At 53.2% G+C, this 21,465-nt stretch overlaps 1 protein-coding gene across 1 annotated transcript in view; it reads left to right on the top strand.

Moving 5' to 3' along the window:
• The first annotated feature begins 3,898 nt into the window (after positions 1–3,898).
• Positions 3,899–21,465, top strand: part of LOC119101844 (protein lozenge-like) — a 29,263-nt gene continuing 11,696 nt past the window's right edge. Inside the window, exons 1-4 of the mRNA XM_037225269.1 lie at positions 3,899–3,943; positions 5,360–5,627; positions 8,005–8,118; positions 17,559–17,705. Coding sequence (XP_037081164.1) covers positions 3,899–3,943; positions 5,360–5,627; positions 8,005–8,118; positions 17,559–17,705 — 574 coding nt within the window. The remainder of the gene's footprint in view (positions 3,944–5,359; positions 5,628–8,004; positions 8,119–17,558; positions 17,706–21,465) is intronic.

The following is a 21,465-nucleotide window of genomic DNA, read 5'->3' as shown; positions in this document are numbered from 1 at the left end:
GCTGAGGGGCATCCTCCTTTGTACATGGCCTTTATGGAGCTGTCTTGATGCCGGTTGATCAAATGATCAATAAATCAATGGCAAATTCCACGCCGCCTTTCCCTCCAGCTTACATGAGGTGTTCAGTGTGCTTACAGAACTGGGCTCTTACTTGGTCGCCAGCCTTTGCTTTTTCGGACCTGGAGCTGCGCCGCTGCGGTAACCAAAACTGCAGGCGCGATCTGGCGGTAGGCATCTGCAGGGAGTACCGTACAGTAGCCTGCTAAAGTTATCTCTAAAGGTGTTAGAGAAAGCCATAGCAATCCAATCATGTTTAGACCCAATTCCATTCTCATAATATCTTAACTGCCTGCTCAGCATCTATAGATTATCTTCACATTGAAGTGTATGCGGAGATTTCGCATTGCCTTCAGTCGTCGGCCACCTCATTTTAATGAGAGCTCACAGAAGTGTGTGTGAAATAGCATCCATGGGCTCTCCAAAACCTCTCCACAGTTTTGGATGGAAGCAACAGCTGGCGCGTCGTCGTGAAGATCGTCGCATGATGTACCAGCAGTCGGTGGACCTCCGCAGTTGTCGTGTACTGAGTGGACGGCAATCGTAACCTCACTTTGTGGCTGAGGAGTGGGATCCACGCCGAGCTTAAAGACTCCACGGGGCAACTCAACAGCAGCCAACCAAAGCCCTGAACAAGCACAGCGAGGGACTCCGCTACGGGTCAAGGGTGGAGGCAAATGTGATTTGTTGACGTTTATTTCCACACAACTCGTAATGCTTTCGCTATGATGAACACTGGCGCTCGTTGGTGAGCTTCTTTCAATTTTTTATTCTCGGTCATCGAAAACCTTCGGCTTAGCCACCTGTGTTTCCGGCAGCTCTAAGCACAGCCATGCGAAATAGGCATGAGGGCGTGAGGGCCCGCTTGGGTGAGATGTTCGTGTTGTTCGTGCCATGTTTAGTTTGTGGTAAGTAATTTCCTAGCCGTATGCTCGGTATGGGTCGATGTAAACTTCCGGCTTAGACACCCATGTTTCTTTCAATCGTAGTCGTAGTGTAGTTTGTGGCGTAGAACCGTCTATCCTGTGTTAGGATGTGAGAGCTCATCTTGGAATATGTTTGATAACAGTGTCTGTGCAGATTTGGAGTAGCTGCTTTGCTTTACGCGCTTAGTTTTGAAATGCTGTTTTTGGTGGGTTCGATTGAACTTTGCTCTCTCGTGACTTTGAACACAGTTTCGAGGCGTAGAGTTTCCTCATTGTTACCCAAGCTCGCTTGACGAAATCATTTAACCTGCACCTTCTGGCATTGTCGCAAGCTTACTTTTTCAACATAAGGACTCACGCACCATAACAGTTCTTAGCGATTATAGGACGGACAGGTGGTTTTTGAGCGTGTCAGCACTTTGTCTTGAGCTTGAAGTTCAGTGGCATTTTGAGTTTGAGCATTGTGGCACACACCTTTTAGATGGTCCCGCCAATCGGATTCGCCAGATTTCCGGTACTCTGTATAATCTACTTTATCTCGCTTGCGATCGCAGCATTCCATGCAACTGAATCATGCATGGTAGAATCCAGCAGAATTATGATGAGCTGGAATAGTACTTATTGCCCACATCCTGGCCGTAATCTTTGCACTCATTTTCCGTCAATGAAAGTCAGCCAAAGGGACTTGATAGCTGTGTTGCGTAGCAGATTTGCAATTACACACATACCGTTCTTTCAACTAGGAAAAGCTGTTCCGTCAAAATAGCTGTATTCTTCTCATAGTTTCCGCGCGAGGCGTGTTATAAAGCCACAGGCCTGGTCGGACGTGAGCTGCCGGCAAAGTAACGCTTTCGCTAGGGGACGGATTGTGATGTTTGCTGAGGAAAAGGGATTTGATGGTCACTGGTGGGGACCCCCCCCCCCCCCTTCTCCGTAGTTAGCATGTTACAATAGGTCAGGCAGTGCCAGGCTTTCGTTGAGAAGAGCGACTTCACTTTCTAGTCCATTAGTGTATTGGCGTGTAAGTACGATTTTTGTTAGTTATCGCAGTGTTCTGGGGAAGAGTCCCCCACCTGAAGGCAAGTTACAGGACGCGTCTTCCTTTGAAGCCTTCTCCACTGAAACAAGGGTACGATAAAAGATATTGGACGGGCACCTAACGCATGCAGCTGAACTAACATCAGGGCAGCTCTCCATACGTGCGGCGTACCGACAGCTCCTGAGGCTGCCACACCACTGAGAGCAGCCGTCAGCCTCTGTGGCTTAACGACCATCCGTTCAGCCATTTCCTGGTCAAGATCGGCGATCGCCGGTGGAAATTCGCCATGTTGTTATGTGTGAAGGACCTGGGGAACTTCGTACTGCTGATCAAGGATTCTCCATGGCCTCCCGAATCGTAGATGATCAGGTTCGACGTTGTTAGTCCGTCAACCAGTGCATTATTAGATGGGACTTTAGTGGTGGTAAATAACGAGCAAGAAAATGACGTCATATTATCGGAAAAAGCTTATTCTTAGAGACAACAGCATGGAACAACATCGCGCGAAAAACATTAGCGCGGATGCCGCAACCAGAGTTGGGAAATGGGTCACCGAAAGGGGTCACTGGAAAGGAGGTTCCCGATGACTCCAGGAAGCCAAAGTCAAGAAACAAACACATGCAGCTCTGAACTCTGAGAGAAGGTTTGGGGAGTAGATGTGAATGTTACAACATTAGAAGCGTCTTTAGGAGCCAAAGATGTTGCACAAACTCCGTTTAAACTCGAAACAAGTGCTGCGTGCGTAACATTTCTGGTATTGATGGAAGGTTGTGTAGGGTAAAAGCGGATCGCCCATTGGCGGGCAAATTGCAGACGCATGGAAAGGCAATCATCTGGTGCGAAACATATGCATTTGGTATGACGAAATGCGTGTGGTTGGAAGGATATCAGCAGCCAGCGTGGAACGATGTAACCACCATCGATAGGAAGCTTAAAGCTCAAGGAACCGGCACATAACGTATTGTCTCTCAACCCCGCCACCAAACCTAGTTCATACATTACCCCAGTGTGGCTGCATGTGTCATGAAACTTCTCTTCGTTCGAAGGACGATGTCAGTAACTTCCAGCATATCGGCTGGGTCAGCCTCCTCGATAGTTAGGGAAGGGTGCCAATGCCAAGTCTGAGGATGCAGAGTACAGAAGATCCTCGGAAATGTCCTTATTGGCTACTGCCCTGGCGATTTTTTAGACGCCGGCGACCAGCTATTTATAGTTGACTGGTAAACCCGAGACTTGTCAGATAAACTGGCACTCTCTAAGTGAGCCGACACGGTGCGTCATGATACTAACTTGAAGGGCAGTGGGATATCAAACTCCAGAACAAAGAGCCTTCTCCGTTTCATGACTCAAGTCTTCCAGCCTCGTGACGCGGCTGACCAGACCGATGCCATCGTTTTGACACAGATGCGGCAGTGCGTGTAACAACAGAGGAAGGATGTCGGCGTTATCTGCCGTGCCGGGGCGGAAGGCGCGGTCGTGCCGTTGTGCCCTGACGCCCGGCGGGGGGGGGGGGGTCGGCGCTCCTGGAGTACCGCGTGCGGGTGGACTGGCCCTGCCAGGCCGGCGCACACACTGATGTCAGTGGCGATAGCAGGACGGGCCGGTGACTCAGGGCGCCAGGACGCCACCGATTTCCGTTGCGGATGCAGGAAAATGGACAACATGCGCTCACCAGAAGCTGGTCGCGCCGGGGGAGGGTCGGAAATGTACTGACGATGGGCGCTGAAGGCACGCGTCGAACGCGCCGGTGGCTGCTGGCGGCTTACGACCGACTCTGTCCGTGCTGGCCCGGCTTTTCGGTGGCGTGGTGCGCGGAGTCCGGCCGGGCCCGCCGGCCAACGTTACACAGCCCAGTGACGTGCCTCCAGACTGGATCATGGGCTGCAGCTTTGGCGCCCGGCTGGTCGGGTTTAATGAGTCGGTAATCGAACAATGACCCGCAGCGAGTGGTTCCGGCGGGGAAGGGCCTGTTGCAACTGCCGGCAATCAAATGTCTATCAAAGTCACCGTAAATCCTGACTTTTGATTGCTGCGAGTCAGCGTAAGGCACTTTAGCTGCTCTAACCGATGTAAACAGGGGCCAGCGACGGATTAGATACTGCATGCGGCATGCAAATAACGGAGTGTTCTTTTGAACATCCAGTTTTTAGAAAAGCCGTCGGAAAACTAACCAGTATGAACCCTCTTGCTCGCTTTTTCAGCAGGCTCTAGGAGAATTCAGAGTTTTCGGGCTCGGCTTTATTTGACAGTTTCCAGAATGGTAGCCAAATTCCAGATTGCTGGAATTAAGGGCATCGCACCGTTGCAACATAGGATCGAGGGAAATAATTACCTGTAAACGCCGTGGTGCAAAAGTTGGCGGTGGTAGGAACCTGACTATCCACAACTTATTTAGTCGTAGATAATTTGACAAAACTAACAGCCTGGCGTTACATCACGTCTGCCATGTAACCGTTCCATTCGTTCGCTCTGATTTGTCGCCACGTTTGCTCAGTCCCGTGGAAATTCAGGGCGCTGGACACGATCGACATTCAGCTATTGGAGCATGCATGGCTGAACTTCTGTCATCCTCAACCGCGTAATGACCGACACCTCAGCGGCCGCGGTGGCGCCATTCATATCTGCCGTTGCCAATTACCGAGTTACTCGGACAGTGCGTAAACCACATTCGTAGTTCGGAAACCCCCGCTCGCCCACTGCGCGGGGCTCCCGCAGTCGAACCCAGCCACGGCGCATGCGCGGTGCAGCCGACGGGCGGCCGGTCGCTCTGCGCTGGGATTACTCGTCGGGCGGTGGCGGTGGGTGCAGGGCATCCCGCGGTCAGTTGCAGGCTTGCGGTGGGGCGCGTGCGGAGGAGCCTCGCTCGGCCCGTGCGGAGCGGTGTAAGCGGGGACTGACCGGCGTGGTGGGAACCGCAGCAGCCGCGACACCGGACGACAAAGCTCAGGGTCACGCGTCTGGCCGCGGCGACCGCCTCTCTCGGCGCCCCAGGGACCAGGAGGCGCCTCAGGGGTCAGCGGCAGGCCGCCCTCTTCGCGCGGCGGGGGTCGCTCGGAGCGGCACCTGAGGCGGTCAGCAGCGAGCAGCGGTGCCGCAGGAGCCGCGCCTGTCGGTCGAGCCGCTCTGCGCGCCGGCAGACACGCTGCTGCAGCGCGCCGCCGTGCGGCCAGGCGCCGTCGGACCGCGGCCACCGCCGGCAGCCGCCACGTCCCCTCAGGAGGCGGACGCCCGGCGAGCGCCGATGCACCTGCCGGCGGACGCGCTGACGGCCGGCTTCAGCGGCCGGCCCGCCTGGGCGGCCGCCGAGCAGCTGCTGGCCGAGCGCTCGCAGCGGCAGGCCGCCGGCGAGCACGGCCCGGAGCTGGTCGCCACCGGCTCGCCGTGCTTCGTCTGCACCGGCCTGCCCGCCCACTGGCGCTCCAACAAGGCGCTGCCGGTGGCGTTCAAGGTGGTGGCGCTGGGCGAGGTGGCCGACGGCACGGCCGTTACCCTGCGCGTCGGCAACGACGAGAACCCGTGCGGCGAGCTGCGCAACAATATGGCGCTCATCAAGAACCAGGTGGCCAAGTTCAACGATCTCAGGTTCATCGGGCGCAGTGGCAGAGGTGAGTGGACGAGTGGGCCCCGTGCAGCCGTCGCCAGCGATGAGAGGCAGCCGGCGGCGAACTGCACAGCGACCACCAGTGCCAGGTAGTCGACGGCTTGGAAGCAAGGCACTGTTGCGTGTTGTGTATGTCTGGTGGTTACCATATGCTAGATTCCCATGCCCTATCTTTCACCGCCAAAGCGGTGAACCCCTATCGGATTATAGCAAGTGTGCATGCATTTGTAGTGGGAGTACCACGGCGCCCTTTCTACTCCGTGGCCAAGCTAGGCATTGGTGCAGGTGTATTTAACTTGTAATCCAGTGACCTTTCATATCGGCATGAGACGTAAATCGTCCGACGTGATGATGCTCTGAGCTCAGCACTCTGTGGGGCAGCTCGAGTACCTCGTGTCGGGAGATTGATGCAGCAGGCGTCGAAGATTCCTTCCACTGTGGGGCGGCGGAGCTCAGGGTCTTTTTGGTTCCCATGCATCTAGCGTGGCATGGGTCTAGCGTTAAGTAGCGTCGAACTTCGACGTCTTGGCCCCAACCCGAACTCCGCGGTTCGTTTAGCCATGGGCGCTGGCAGGGCTCGTAAGCCAAAATCCGGCGTAGGTAAACGCTTTTACAAAGTTGAGTTGTTGATACAGATGACGGGAAGACGTAAGGTAATAGAGTAAGACATCTTCGACAACCGACATCTCTAGATTCGTTCAATACGTTGGAAAGAGTGCCGTTCATGAAAGCTTAGCTGGCGAAGGCCCATTGTCACAAATTTGCTCTCCAATTCACGAACAACATTACATCAAGTCGGTCGGCCATGATTCCGATCGGCTCTGGCAATATTAGTCTACGATATGTATGAATTTGCAATAATTTGCGGTTTTCGCAAGGTCGACTGAAGTATTACGGATGAAACAAATACTTTGGATATAAGTTGGTCACAATAAACAGGGCAACACCCGTGTATATTTCAATGTTCAAACATTTCGACGCATGCCGCAGTGTCTGGTGTTTGAAATCCGTCTCCAAAAACGTGGCATTATTCTCTTGCCGGCCGATTTTTGAAACATCTGAGCGTCGGATGGTTATGAGATCCTTGGCATGTTGCAGTCGGTGCATCCGTGTACACCGTGTAACGGATTTCACGTTGTTATCTGCCTACGTTTCCGAGATCTGAGACTTATCCTTAAAAAGTCCCCGAAACGGGCAGATTCATGGCTTGCGCGCAGGAACTCAGGACCGTCTACACATTGCCTAACGCTTCGGAAATATGATGGACTGTTTTCTCCTCTATCAGAACCAGTCAATCTCGAATCGCTTTAAGGTTGGGTCGGCGAGATCTGCACCTGGTTTCGATCCGTGTCCACAAGGACTTGTCCAATTTGTAATCTTCGGCTTTTCCATGTTAATGGAGTGGGGTAGGGGGAATCGTGGGATGTTTCAATGTTGCGGGACAAGGCTACCCGATCGTACAGCTAACTTTCCAATGCCTAGCAGTTTACAGGACGCAGATTTTACAGACTTGTGCTTCATGTTGCTAAAAGCTGCATGAATCTGCAATCAGTGGCTACAAATGTATACGTATATGCGTCTGGAAAGGGAAAAGGTATTGCCAGGCCAGGCTGGGTGGTTTAAATTGAAAATTTCGATCATCGTTCAAGTATGACCAGCTCGGCTTGTCGCAGCCCCATTCGCTCAATATCTAACGACAGAGTCGTGCTCGAAGACCTGTAAATCCGTATAGCTTAACCCATGTGCACCATCTTTAACAAATAGATTCGTGCACATTGTCAGCATATTAGGCTTGGCTCCCGAAAGAGCCAGACCAGTGCAATAAATCGCTCTCCATTGTCCGATCTGTCAATTTCCATGGTTTTCCTGAGGTTCCTCCACACTTGTGCCATGTGCAATCCTTAAAGCTGTGAGCGATTGCTCGACCGTGTTCGTTAAAACGAGAGCATCTGGACATGACGAGATGACGTCACGGTCTTACTGCACACCCCTTCAGAGCACTGACCACAAAAGCGTCATCTCGGATGACGCTTTTGACCTGACCTGTGGATTCGTTTGTGTAGCATCACATGCTTTTCAGTGTGTAGCATTTCCTCTTGTGCGTACGTGTGTTTCTTAGCGTGTCTGCAGCGCGATCGATCCTATGAGCGATACAGCTCGCCCTGCATGCTGCGGAGGCCGTGTTCGGCTCCATAGCATCTAGCGCTGGTGCAGATCCGGCTGGCCGCACGACGTGGTGTCGTATCTCGGTCAGTGGCAGCGGCCTGAGCCGGATCCAGGGTGTTCACGAGTCAGAAAACGCGGCGAGGCTTCTTCGCACCACGCCTCTTTCCCGGATGGTGAAAGGTCCCGGATGTGCTAATAAGACCTTTTGTTTTCAGGGAAGAGCTTTAACCTAACAATTCAGATATCGACCACGCCGCCACAGATTGTGTCCTACAACAAGTGCATGAAGGTGACGGTCGACGGACCACGGGAGCCAAGAAGCAAAACTCGTGAGTACCGCCTGTCGGGCTCCTCACGACGGTGGAGTGATCGCGTCTACCAAACTCTTCCCATTAATTCGAATGCCGTAGAAACAACGGAGCGTTAATTTCAAGCGCAGTTTCCAACTCTAGCCAGTTCTGGACAACTGAAACACTGGGAATATTGCGTGGTTCCTTCGGCAGCAACTGTATGCACCGACTTTCCGTCATTATGGAAGTACCACCACTACTGCGTCATCACTCGCCTCCCATAAGGCTCTTATACGCTTAAGTTGACCCCTCCAGAACTGGCACAGTAAGAGAACAAACAGCTGGCTCAAAGAAGAGTATCAAATGTTCAGGGGTGTGTAACGCGACTGTCAATTCCATTCACTTGAAAAAGCCTTTCTGTAAGCCCAATATCTTTAAATGTGTCGCTGATAAAGTGGTACCCGACACATTTTGGAGCTATGTAGACATATCATCCTTCCCTGCAATTATGCTCTTTGCCAGCGCTAGATGTCAGCACAGCTGGCTCCGCTGCAACCTTTCCGTATTTCGTCTTCCCATTCGCTGCGCTAGCAGCGCGTTTCCATTGGTCGGCATGGTATGGCACCGGGCGCCAGTGAGTCGTTCCCCTGCTGACGGCCGACGGCCAGTGAGTCGCTCCCCTGCTGACGGCCGACGGCCAGTGAGTCGTTCCCCCCTGACGGCCGACGGCCAGTGAGTCGTTCCCCTGCTGACGGCCGACGGCCAGTGAGTCGTTCCCCTGCTGACGGCCGACGGCCAGTGAGTCGCTCCCCGCTGACGGCCGACGGCCAGTGAGTCGCTCCCCTGCTGACGGCCGACGGCTGGCGAGTCGTTCCTGTCGGGGCCGCCGAACCGGACGGGTGCTAGCACCCGGCGCCGGCGCAGTCGCCGAGGTCGGGCTGGCCCCGGTGCAGTCGCCGGCGCCGCTGCCGGCTCCCCGAGCCCGCTCGGTGGGCGTCACTGCTGACGCTGTCGGAGGCTGACGCATCTGGAGTCCATCTGAAGCGCACCCATCGGCCTCCGGTGGGCTCCCGACTCTGGAAACACTGGCACGGCAGATCCCGCGTGTGTCATCGCCTTCCGTCTGTTACGTCAGCCCGGGGGTGCGGGGTGCACGCTGAAGCGTGACGTACCCTCCTCGTCGAGGCATTCTCGTCGCAGGATGATGAAAGAATAGTTGTGAAGGAAGTAGGCGAGCATGTTTGTGTTGCACGTCACGGTATTACGTCACGCAGGCATCCAGCAATAGAATAAGTATGAAAGCGCATGTTTCAACCAGAGTGAACGTGCCGTGCTGTACCAAAAGACTTCCGGCAGCCATAGTATCTGTCAGTATTTGTTTTGCTCGTAAATTAAACAGCATCCTTAGGTCTCGTAAGGCTACGCACAACATAAAGAAAGCGTCAGAAGTCCAGTGTGAATTTAGAAGATCGTGGATGCTGCTTTACCGGTTGAAGGGAAAGTTGTATACTTGTACGAAATGTGTATTTAAGTGCTGCAGTTAGGTTTCACGTGCTGTATTTACACACTCGTCCATGTGAACGTGAGCTACAATTGCCTTCTCTTACTGATTACCAGCTATCGGCGCAATGAAGCACGCTTTGGTGGAGTTTAAGGAGAGCACATCGCGTGCTAAAGGGTGGAGGTCCGCTCTCAATGAAGCTGCAATGCGCCCTGATTTAGTTCATGGGCGGACGGCAATCGCTGCAACTTTGCCAAACTCCTGCGTTGGCTGGAGCAGATCATCCCATTCCTTTCTTGGGCTGAGGATGATTTATTTCGTAGTAAGAATGGATTCCAAGAATTGTACATTACAAGCAGCCTAGCCCTATCATTGCTGCCGGGCACTTATTTGCAAATTTGAGCTTGTTATTGCTTGGTCAGGATACCTCAGTGTGTCTATGGCCATTATTTAGCGGCAAAAGACAATGTATGAAACAACGCGTGTGTTGCCCACATGCCAGGCGAATTACGAAAATTTTGCTCTATAAAGGTGTGATTTATGGCCGCCGTCGCATGACCACATGCATTTCGTTCTCTTGAAATCGTTGCAGCGGTACGAAACGGCATGAGAATTGCCGGCCGGACGGGGAGTGGTTCTGGGGCCGAACAATTTTCACCCAACTTGAATGAGTGGTTCTGGTGTTGGAGCCGCACTACGTCACAGCAAAGCGTATAACTGTAGTGTGAATTCAGAGCATAATAGCCTGCCCTGTTTTGAAGCGGTCCAACTAAATTAAATTGGCGGTAGTGGCGCCGTCTGCGGACGCTCATAGCGCCGAAATGGCGCGCTGTCTTAGCGACGAGGAGCCCGAAATCACTCCAGTTCACAGCAGGCACTCGCGACTGCGGCACCTCTGTGAGTTTGGAGCGCCCGGTGCGGGTCCCGGAAGGAGCTCATGTACGCTTTATGTCCGAGATGCATTGAATTCACGACCCCTGTCTGCTTTGTGGTTGAGTGGTGGCATCTGTCACCCGTGCTCGCTTCGAAAATTTGTTTTGCTTCCGATGATGACGGCGCGAGAGAAGCTGTAGCGGGCCCTGAAGCGTGCCGACAGGCTATCCGCGACACTCCGTCGACTTTGAATTTACTTCACGCTGGGTACCGTGCATTGAGTGGCGACCACATTGCTGCGTCGGGCTACATCTTGTCTCGCACCAGCGCTCCTGACGTCCCTTTCATATGCGTTTGTGGCGGCAGTGTGGGAAAATAAACGAGCGTTCACAAAAAGCCTCATCGCCTCCACCAAATTACACACGACAGGAACTGTTATACACACCAGATGGCGCACGATAAAAGTATGGCGAGTCGCACCGAAAGTCACGACGGACCGAAGCGTAATCGGTGCCGGCGTTTGCGGTAGAACCGCGTGAGCCGGCTCGCTCTTTGAAGAGATAGGGCTGGTCAAAAATATCTTCCAGATGTACACGCAGGAAGTTGACGCGCTAACACCCAGTTAAGAAATAAGGTGTTATGTCCCTTTTCTCAGAAGTTCGTTGTTTGTGATGCAATAGTTCTAAAAAGTTTAGTTTCACTCGGGTCAAATTGGAAGCTCGGACGTCACTTCACTAGAACCAAAAGACTGCGCGAAAAATGGCGTGCATACAGTCGTGCTGCGTATTGGTCCGTTCCGCCCACTAAAACTACCTGTATGAGACTGCATGCATGCGAAACTGCCTCTCACCGACGCTCACATCTGGCGTTGCTGTCAGCAATAAGCGGTTGGTTCCCTGCGGCAGCCGCACGTTAAGATGCATCTACGTGCGCTTGCATGAAGGTATGCCCCGTTCCCAAGTGAACAGTCTTCGAATTCTGTGGGACGCGAGCATGTAAGTGATGCTATGCGGGGTTTTCCCAGTCCCGCCTCTCCAACAGCGTCATGTGTGGGAGCACGAATCAACCATACTTTCCCTACCGAATCAAACATGGAAAGCGGTTACAACTAACAGGTCCAGATAGCTGGCTCGTATCACATATCAATATTTTCTTTGGGGCAGATATGTAGGCAACCATCTTATTTAAGCATCATCAGTTTACGGCAAAGGCATAATGTCGCCGAAACGTGGTAACGGCAACCGTCATCACTAGGCAACACTAAATGTGGTGCTGTCAGAACTGCGCAAAAAATCTGGTCTGTCAGCTGTCACGTAATATCCTGTGTGGCCGGGATGTGTGGTATTTGTTGCTTTCAAATGCCCGTCGGTAGCTGAACCAGACATAAACATAACAAGACAACGCAGAAGCCCCACCTTGCTGCAGACTGCAACAGCCGTCTTGCTGACTTGACCAGCCAGTACCGAGCCCGTCACCCCGCCGCGCTGGCTCGGCCCGGACCGTCACCGCCTCCCCCTCCCCCTCCCACCGGTTGGTCGTGTCGGCCGCCGGCCACGCCCCGTCGCTTCCGACTGTTACCGAGCGCCGAGCGTGGCGGGCTGGGGGCGCGTCCCAGCGACGCAGCGCCACGCCAAGGGCGGACGGCGGCACGTGCCTGGCGGCGCAACTCTCGTCGGGCCAGACAACTGGGGTACCGGCTGTACAGCTGGAGTACCGGGTGTACAGCTGGGGTACTGGGTGTACAGCTGGAGTACCTGCTGTACAGCTTGAGTACCGGCTGTACATCTGGAGTACCGGCTGTACAGCTGGGATACCGGCTGTACAGCTGGAGTACCAGCTGTACAGCTGGGGTACCGGCCGTACGGCTGGAGTACCGGGTGTACAGCTGGGGTACCGGCTGTACAGCTGGGGTACTGGATGTACAGCTGGGGTTTCGGCTGTACAGCTGGGATACTGGTTGCAGAAATGTTGGTATGGAGGTACCGGTTGTAGTACTGGCACCGGCGGTCTGAAATGCCTGAAATGGCTTTGATCACCGTATTACAAGGGTAAGCATGTGCGTTGCGTTTCAAGCCATCTCAGGGGAATACCTCTCCAAACCACTTTGCCTTTCCAATGCCCTCGTGCTGATATGTTCATCGAAAGCATGCGGTCAAGAACATGTCAAGAATGATTCAACCCCTGTGCCCAGCAACGTCAGTCGGGCTGGTCAGGACGTCGTCCGGATACGCAGCGCGACATGTCTGCTTGTCCTGAACATGACAAATAAACATGCGGACCATAGGGCATGCAAGGCACTTCACATGTGCATGATGTTTGCGGAGATTTATGACTGGCACGTGAACGCGGGGAACTGAGTGGCCTGGAAACTACCAAGGCATGTGCATCTTCGCAGGTTCACAAACCTTTGAAGGATGATGGTCCGGCGAGCTTTAGGCAGATTTACGGATGGTCACTGAGGTAATCCTACATGTGGTTTGTCTGTACACATGACTGAACGCTTCTCTCACGCCTTGGAACATAATCTTAGATTTGTTCGGTGATGACGTCACCGATAGGTCTGACGACAGAGGTCTGATCGCTGCGACGCCCCTTTCTTCGAGCGAACGAGTGCGGGAGAGCCCGCCGCCGCGCGGCCGTCTGTTTTATCAGCGCCGACGACCGGACGCCGGACGGATATCCCGGCTGCCCGCCGGCGGCGACGCCGCGTCCGGCGCGGCTCGAACCGGTCCGCGCGTCACCGGCGCCAGATGACTCCACCGACCCCAATGACGTCATCGACCCCGCGAGCGACCGGTGTTGGTGTAGGATGCGTCACGGTCATGCGGCGGCGTCGCATCGCATCGCCGCAATCGCTGCAGACGCGGCCTCGGGCGATGAGGCGCGCCGCGCTCCCGATGCCGGCGAGTCATCGGTATTTTCCTGCCGTCCTGCCTGTTTCGAGGAGCTCGCCTCCATCGAGCCGACGAGACTGGCGCCGGTCCGGCAAGGACGCCCTGTCGGTGACGGGCGCGTCCCGCCCACGCGGCGGGCCGGCGCGGCGCCGACAGTGACCTACGGGCCGCTGCCCGGCGCTGCCGCCGCTGCTGCTGCTGCTGCAGACCGGATGGCGAGCCGCCAGCACTTCGCCGAAAATGACGCCATTAACGTGCCGGCGTGCTCACGCGTTTGACTTTATGCCTGGGCGGTAACGGCGGAGGTTTGTCGGCGCGGGGGTCGATGCCTTCGGTATGCGGGATGTGAATGCTAACCCAGGTTTCACTATTGTCTCCAATGTCAACCTCTAAGAGGATGTCACTGTGACGGTAAATTGACATCAGTAGCGTTAAGTAGACACGAAGCTGATGACTGCTGCACTCCTTCACCTGTATACCTAAGACACATGCATATGCATTGCAGTGCACATACGCATTGTAAGAGGCAGTCACGCGCCGCGTTGTGCAGACAACATAATGCCGACTTCAGCACTAACTCACCTGCACACAATAGTGCGAAGTGCCTCCATTGTTCCATCACCCTATAGGTTATGACGATCATTCACTCATGACAGGTGGTGTCTGCCGCCAAGTTTTAGCTGTGCCGGGAATATATGAGCATACTTTTATATAAGGTATTTGTGTCCGTGCGGTCTTAAACAATTAACGTAGAGTCTGTTTCGAGACTTAAATAGGGTGCAGCGAAGCTGTGACTTCCGAAGTACTGGCATTGTACTGAAATGCTACAGGAGAAACTTCTGTGTATAATTCACGCCGCTCCTTTCTGTTAGCCTGCAACTGGATGCCTCCCTCCCACTGTCGGGACGGGCATGTGTGCCTAGAAGGCTTTGCATCGTACATCCATCGGGTATATGGCTGCATTGAATGTCCATCAGCACGCTGCACGGACCGCCATTCTCCGCTGTCAACTGTCATCTGACAGCGGATGGATCTTTCACATGATGTTACCATCAAGCAGGCCGAGGCTTACCTGAACTTTTTGTCTTCTCCTGCGGCGCTGAAAAATCGGCGGCTTTCGGTGTCGTCATTTCTGCGGAGTGCGCCCGGTCACCTTTCTTTGTTTGCCGACTGGGGGCACCCGGGCCGAGCTTTGCCGGCCCATGAACCCGGGGGCCCTGACAGTTCGCAGGCCCCGTGTCCAGTGAACCTCGGCGCTGCATAAGCCTTCCTTATCGGGACGCGGATGAGAATTTCACCTGCGAGTGTGCGCCGGCTTACTGCGCACCTGGAACGCAGCGTCCGCACCGGTGTCACGTAGCTCTGCAAATTTATCGTCGTTTTTCGCATTAAGATGGATGACAGCGCTCAATCGTGACACAACTATGTTGTCGGCCGAAAGAGGCGTGTAAGGCTTGGCTGTGGAGGGACAAAGAACTGTTCAGCTTCAGACAGGCAATAGCGAAGGTCAGTGCACTGGCTTGTAGCTGTTGCTTTTGGACCTTGACGGGAAAGTTAAGATCTTTTAGCAATTGCCTCCTGAAAACCAGTATCTCGTGCATCGGTTGGACGGCTCCTGCAAGCCGGGCTCGGCGGGTAGGGAGGGGTGCAATGTGCAGGGTCCAGATTAGAGGCCCTCTTTCGCTCCGCCTTTCACCGACACAAATCCTGGCATCCTTAAAGGGATGAAACTTCGTCTTCAGGATCTAAGGCAGGTTTCTTTACACGTTAGGATTTTAATTTCGCGCTCCGTTGAGGGCTCATGAGCGGTTCTATATGCGCGGATACTGCATACCTGCGGAAGCTTCTCCTTTGGCCATGGCGAGCCATAGCTATGCGCGTGTTAAACTCCCTCGCTCTCAGCTGCAATCGAATAACAAAGAAACTACTTCGAATCCACACTGAGAGCGCAGCAGAGAAGCAGTTGTTCTGTCCCGATCAACCACGGCATGGACGTACTCTCGCTGTCATCACATTTGTGCGGCCAGGGCCCTCAGATGAGCTGCAGATGCCCCCGGGGCCTCCAGATGAGATCGAAGCCAACCTGAGGGAGTACGGTTGGGGGGAATAAGCCGCACAATGCCGTCGCTTCCAGCTGACTAAATGATTTACCTAACGTCGGATAAGGGGTACTATGCCACCAGTGTTTACTCACATCCACTCAGTTTCTGTCATCTGGCTTCACTGCATGCCCTCTTTGATTCTCGGCTTTCATTCCAGGTGAATATCTTAGCTAACTGTGCTCCATACCCATGTATGGTAGCTGTCTATAATGGAGGCTGGCTTCAGGCAGTTCGTTTCAAATCAAGCCGGCGAGTACTGCATGACAATGACTTTTTGACAATGGTTTTTCGGTGCTTCGGCTTGCCGGCCGGTAGACCCCGTTGACTTCTCCGACGCTGTGGAAGTGACAGATTATTGTCAGACTGTGTACCTCGGTAGGCGGTGATGTCGGCCCGAGGGGTACCTTCACACCGTTGCAGCCGTTGCTGCTACTCTGACCGCTCGTGCCGTCTTCTCGTGTGGTGCAGCCGTTGGGAGGGGCTGGGTTGGTGCTCCCCTGCCCGGTAAAGTCCCTCAGTCCCACTGCGGCGGCTCCTCATGTGCGGCATCTCCTACGGATGGGGCTCGGCGGGTGCCGCCAGTGCCGTCCTCCTGTGCCGTCGACGCCCCTGAGTCAGGCTGCGGCCGCGTAAAGCCCGCTGATGAAAGATGACTTGTCTGGACCCCGCCAACGCACGATCTGTGGCTCGCAAGATCCGGCCAACGCACGATCTATGACTCGTAAGATCCGGCCAGCGCACGATCTGTGACTCGCTGGTATCCGCTACCGCATGCACGATGACTTCATTGGATCTAGCCGGCGCACGAGCATACCGCCGGAGTAGTCACCAGTGGCGTGTCCTAACCTGATTCTGATATCGATTTCTGATACGGCTCTTCATGAGACAACCTACATGTCGTCGAAGAAAGCTGTCGCAATCGCTTTTTAGCGCGAGAAACGGAACTAGCAAACTGTTCTCCGAAGTACGTGCACGCTTTGGAGCTCGTGTGAACGGTAGCAATTAGGCATCTTTGTGTTTATCTGAGAATGCAAAGTGTACGGCGTCTTGAGTCTACCCGGATTTGAAACATGCATAATGTCTGCGATACAAGCGGTGCAGTGGCGAGTGTGGTGACTGCCACGCAAGTAGTGATTTCGAAAGGACAACCGCTTTGTCCAAAAGCGTGCGCCCTTTCAAAAAGATCGAGGGACGCTGGACGGCCTGCTGAGCCAGTAAGCAGCACTAACCAGTTACTTTGGCGGTCGGAAAATCCCGTGTACGAGGTTAGAAGGGGGAGGGGTAAGCGTACTCCGGCACGCTCACTTTCCCACAGGTATATGCGCAAATGAGTCATCATAATCTTAGCCCCGGTGGTCGGAAAATCCTGTTCCCCGGTGGTTGGGTCTGGGGATGGGACGAGAGGACTTAGCAGACGGGAAATGCTTTTGACTTGTATGTTGGGTTTAGCTGTACAGCGCTTACGGGGTATCAACGCCGTCTGTCAGTGCACTGATGCGACCATCCAGTGGACGTTCTTTTGAATTTGTTATTGACAGGAATGGCTACTTATCTGACCCATGATTAGGAAGCAGAAACATGCAATGTCATGCTTTTACGGAGATTTTCGGTCAGTGTTATATTTGGTAATCTGAGTGCCAGAATTCCTACCGCGCGCTGACGTCACGACTGAGAAAATTCAGGCGGTGACGGTTCATTCAAGGTCATCCAGCACCAGGAAGTGCAGACTATACCCGCGCGTGGAATTTTAACAACTAGCAGAAAATGATAATTGAAATCGTGCAGTGAACCTAGCAATGGTCGTCGGCCGGCCAGCTCGTACAAATCACATTTTCTGGAAAGTGCCGTGAGTTCTGATAACTTACTTAGTCTTCCGGCCGAGGAGTTCTGTGAAAGTGTCGTGGTTCCTAGCATGTAAAGTCACCTTTGCCGGCATTTTCCTATGCATCGCTTTTGGAGGGGCATCTGTATGGTCGTGATGCAGCTTTTGGAGAGGCACATGTATGGGCGTGATGCAGCTTTTGAAGGGGCACCTGTGTGAGCGTGATGCAGCTTTTGGAGGGACCCGCGTCGGGCTGCGACACTGAACGGGTCGCCTCCGCCCGGCAGGTCAGCACCAGTACCGCGCGTACGGCTTCGGGCAGCGGCCCTACGCGGACGGCAGGTTCACGGACCCGCTGCGCGACCTGGACCACCTGCGCCGCAAGGCGGATGGCCTGGCGCTGAAGGGCGCCGCCGGGGTCAGCCCGCTGTCAGGTCAGTGGACCGGCCGGCCGGGGCGTGCCCGCGGGCGACGCCGGCCGCCGCCGCCGAACGGGCCCCGCTTGGTGTGCGCTGTGCTGCCGGAGACGAGCCTTGAGGAAGCGCCTGGCAGGGCGAGGTGAAGGGAAAGTCTAGTTATCGCATTGTGACAGCGGTCTGGCGTCTTTGTTGTGTTTTGGCATCAACGTCTGGACGAACACAGGTAATCTGCCGTTCCGTGGCCGGCGGATTATCACTGAGCACTCGAGAGCGGCGGCGGGCGGCGGAGCCGAAGCTGAGTCCCAGAAAGGGGCAGAACTGTGTAGCCAGATCGAATGAGACGCGCCATTTGGCAACGGCCCAACCAGCTGGTGACAAAGATAAGGATGACCGTCGCGCAGTCTATGGCAAAATCCAAACTATGGGGCAGTGTGACTTTGGAACTGGAGATATTGGAGCCCACAAATTGATCATACCAAGGGATTGTTGGCATTCGTATGTCATGAAAATAAAAGGTTATGGTTCACTTTGAGGGTAATTAGGAAATATGAGATCCGAGCAGAGCAGACTTACGACAGTCGTCTTTCACAAGAAGAGATTCAGCTCAATTTCTCCATGATGCAGAAGACTTTACGTTTCGACCAGCGACTCTCGTTCAGCCTTAACGTTCTGGGTGTTCAGTTCACTGCGAGTGTGGCTCTTGTGCAGCGATTTATATTTGTGTCATTGAGGGAATCAACCAAGGAAGCTATTTGGGTGCTGCTTTCGCCAATCATTGTTTATTAACCCTTAGCAAAATTACCCTGAATGCATTGCTTTAGATTCCAGTACCTGGTGGTGTTTGGGCCTGGAAAACTTGAGTTGGCGCTTTTTTCAAGTCAGGTTTCTTCTATTTTAATTTTGTATTTCTCTCGAACAAGCAAAATATTTTAATTCTACAAAGTAACTTTCCAACTCCAACCAATCGTGAGCACCGGAAAGCCACCTCTTCTGTGCTGCTTTGTCCGTGGCGTTGTGGCGCGATGTGGCGCTATGGATACAACACGTCGTCAAGGAAGTGTTCAACATTTCCGTGGGGTTTTGAGCTGAAATCCCCACCTTGGAAGGTCATTCGGTGCAGTTCATAGCCCTGCCCTTCTTAAAATCTAAACTCCTCCAGATGAAAACAACACTATGTGGTACCTTCCCGTTTCCCACTGGGCCCGTGTCGAGGCTAAGACTTTTAGAATGATCGCAGCGTAACTAAAGAAAGCTTCCTTCCAAAGCGAGCAAAAGATGTGTTATGATGATAATGTCGTAATTGTTTGTTTTTTATTCTAAAATGCTGTTTTTGCAGGTCAGTCCCCTCGAAAGATTGCTTAAAACCAGAGGGTTCAAGAACTGCGCTGAGTAAATGTGATCAGCTGCATAAAGTGGTGCACACTTGCGTCCATGCCATTGCTTTATCTCTGCTCAGTTAAGCCATGGTAATTCCTTTTCGCCGCACTCCTTGCATTGTTTAGTCATGACCTTGATTTTGACGCTGTTCTATTGATTTTATCAAACGGAAAATTCAACGTTTCCCACATTAGTCGAAACGGGGGACTTGTATGTAAACACGCCTGAATTCATGCATTCACACACCTTAAAACGGCAAAGCACCCAAATTTTCAGTCCGCTGCCTACACGCCGTCCAAAACTGCGGGAAGTTTGCGACTGATGGCTGCGAATCTATTAGCTTATAGAAAGCGTGACTGCAGGACCGGGCCTTTCGAGCTGAAAATGTTCCATGGTGCATGAATACTCGGCTTACGGCTCTGTTCGTAATAGGGATGTACTCGTCACTCCCCAGAGATAGTTGACTGTTGACTATGCATAAACCATCCGAAGGTCGTTACTGGTTGCCACGTCCTGGTAACTTGAGGCTGGGACAGGACTTCGTGCCACCTTTGTCATGTTTTTTTCTTTGGCAACCCAGCCATCTCCACCCGTTCATTTTGGATTTTGTGAGTAGCGTGTTAGGCGGTAGTGGTTACACTAAACAATGAAATGATTCGTACGCGTCAGTTGATTTCCTTACATTTTGACTGACTCCAATGAGCCTCTACCGTGCCTTGTTTTTTAAGTTAGTTGCAAACGCCCACGGGATTTCGGACCGGTGGGACGTTGTTGCCAGGAGTAGTTAATAGTTAACAGATTATCCAATTTACCAGTAAAGTTGGTAGGTTGTAATTTTTCAGTAGCAGTGCTCAGAGGAGTATGGTTATATGCTGGACCCTCCGTAGTTTGGTGGCCTCTCGAAAAGCAACAAAACGACATTTCATGTCGTCGCGCCCTCAAACCCCTGTAGAAAGGGAACCAATCAAAAACATATTGAAAGCCAGTAGTAATAGCCTTATTCCTCGGAGAACAAAAAACGGGAGAAAGGAGATATAGGCTGGTTGATATTGTTTCGATAAAAGCATGTTGCCGAAATATCAACCCACTTATACCTCCAGTCTCCTCGTTTTTCTCCGAGGAATAAGGCTATTACCACTGCCTCATTTATGTGAATAATGTTCCTTGCAAATGCACTGAGCAACTTACTAACACATTGAAAATTTAGAGTCCTACCAGTTGGGAATCTTGTACAAATTATATAATGTGCCATGTGGCAGCGTTTCATACATGGATAAGCTGCACATTATGTAATAATCACGTCCTTGAAAGTTTCCGCGCTGCCTGTGCTGCTTATCTTGCAGGCTGCAGACGCCCGCCATGGGATTTGTGTCTGGGGATTCCCCAGGTGCGTAGTGGCTTGACAAAGCACATATTTGTTGCGAGTTATTTGGTATCTACACACATATGCAGTTTACAATATTTACACATCAATTTTTGTGACTAGTTTTGGTTGCGAAGCTTATCCATTTCTGGCAACAGAACGCGATGCCTATTACTGATGCTTTCGCCGCAATTCCATATGTGGCTTTCAGATTAACCGTGCGCTGTGCTCACTGTTCTAAGCGATCGGCACTCGAAGTTCTCCCTCACTAGAGCCGGCAGTCCTGAGACACGTCGCTGGAGGCCCGCGCCTGCCACTGCGATTGATGGCATGCGGTCTTGTCCATGCGGCTGATTCGCTGCCGTGGCTTGCTCTGACGCGGTGTTATTGACGATCTCAGTCGTGGCTCTTGATGGCCCGATCTGCTACTCTTGATGGCCCGATCTGTTACTCTTGATGTCCCGAGCGGTCCATGTTGACATACCTGGGTCGCCACAGTTGACAGCTCCGAGCGGCTACAGCTGACAGCTCTGAGCCGCCGCTGTTGCCCCTGCGGTTCCTCAGCCGAGTGGCGGCGCGTCCCAATTCCCATCATTGGCCCGCCGACGGCTGCAACCGGCCCTTGCGAGGGTGACGGACCGTGACTTCGTCCAGCTTTCGGGCCGCTCGTGGCCGGGTAGGGGTGGACACCCGTCTTCAGGAATGCTTAAATTCGAACTTAACTATGCATAGTTGCTATGCTGGGGTGAGCTGAATCTGCAAAAAAATCCGCATGGTCATCTCTGAACTTTCGTTGCACGAAGCCCGGGATGAGACAGGATTTTCCTGCCAGGAGATCGGCTTTACGGAATGTCGGCAGTATAAAAAGGATATGGCTCGTTGTAATGTGTACGTGTTCCGTGAGACATCTCAGACAGATTCTAGAGGGGCTTTGCTTGCAAGGCAGCCGCGCAGCAAAAATGTATTTCAGTTTGCACCAACCCGCTTTGAATCCTCCCGAAACATTTCGTTTTGAACCTATTCCACGGATATGAA

Source organism: Pollicipes pollicipes, unplaced genomic scaffold (genome assembly GCF_011947565.3).
Source record: "Pollicipes pollicipes isolate AB1234 unplaced genomic scaffold, Ppol_2.1 Scaffold_4881;HRSCAF=5763_pilon_pilon_pilon, whole genome shotgun sequence".
Lineage (NCBI taxonomy): Eukaryota > Metazoa > Arthropoda > Thecostraca > Pollicipedomorpha > Pollicipedidae > Pollicipes > Pollicipes pollicipes.
The sequence above is the reverse complement of the archived record's forward strand: the minus strand, read 5'-3'. Positions and strand labels throughout refer to the sequence as shown.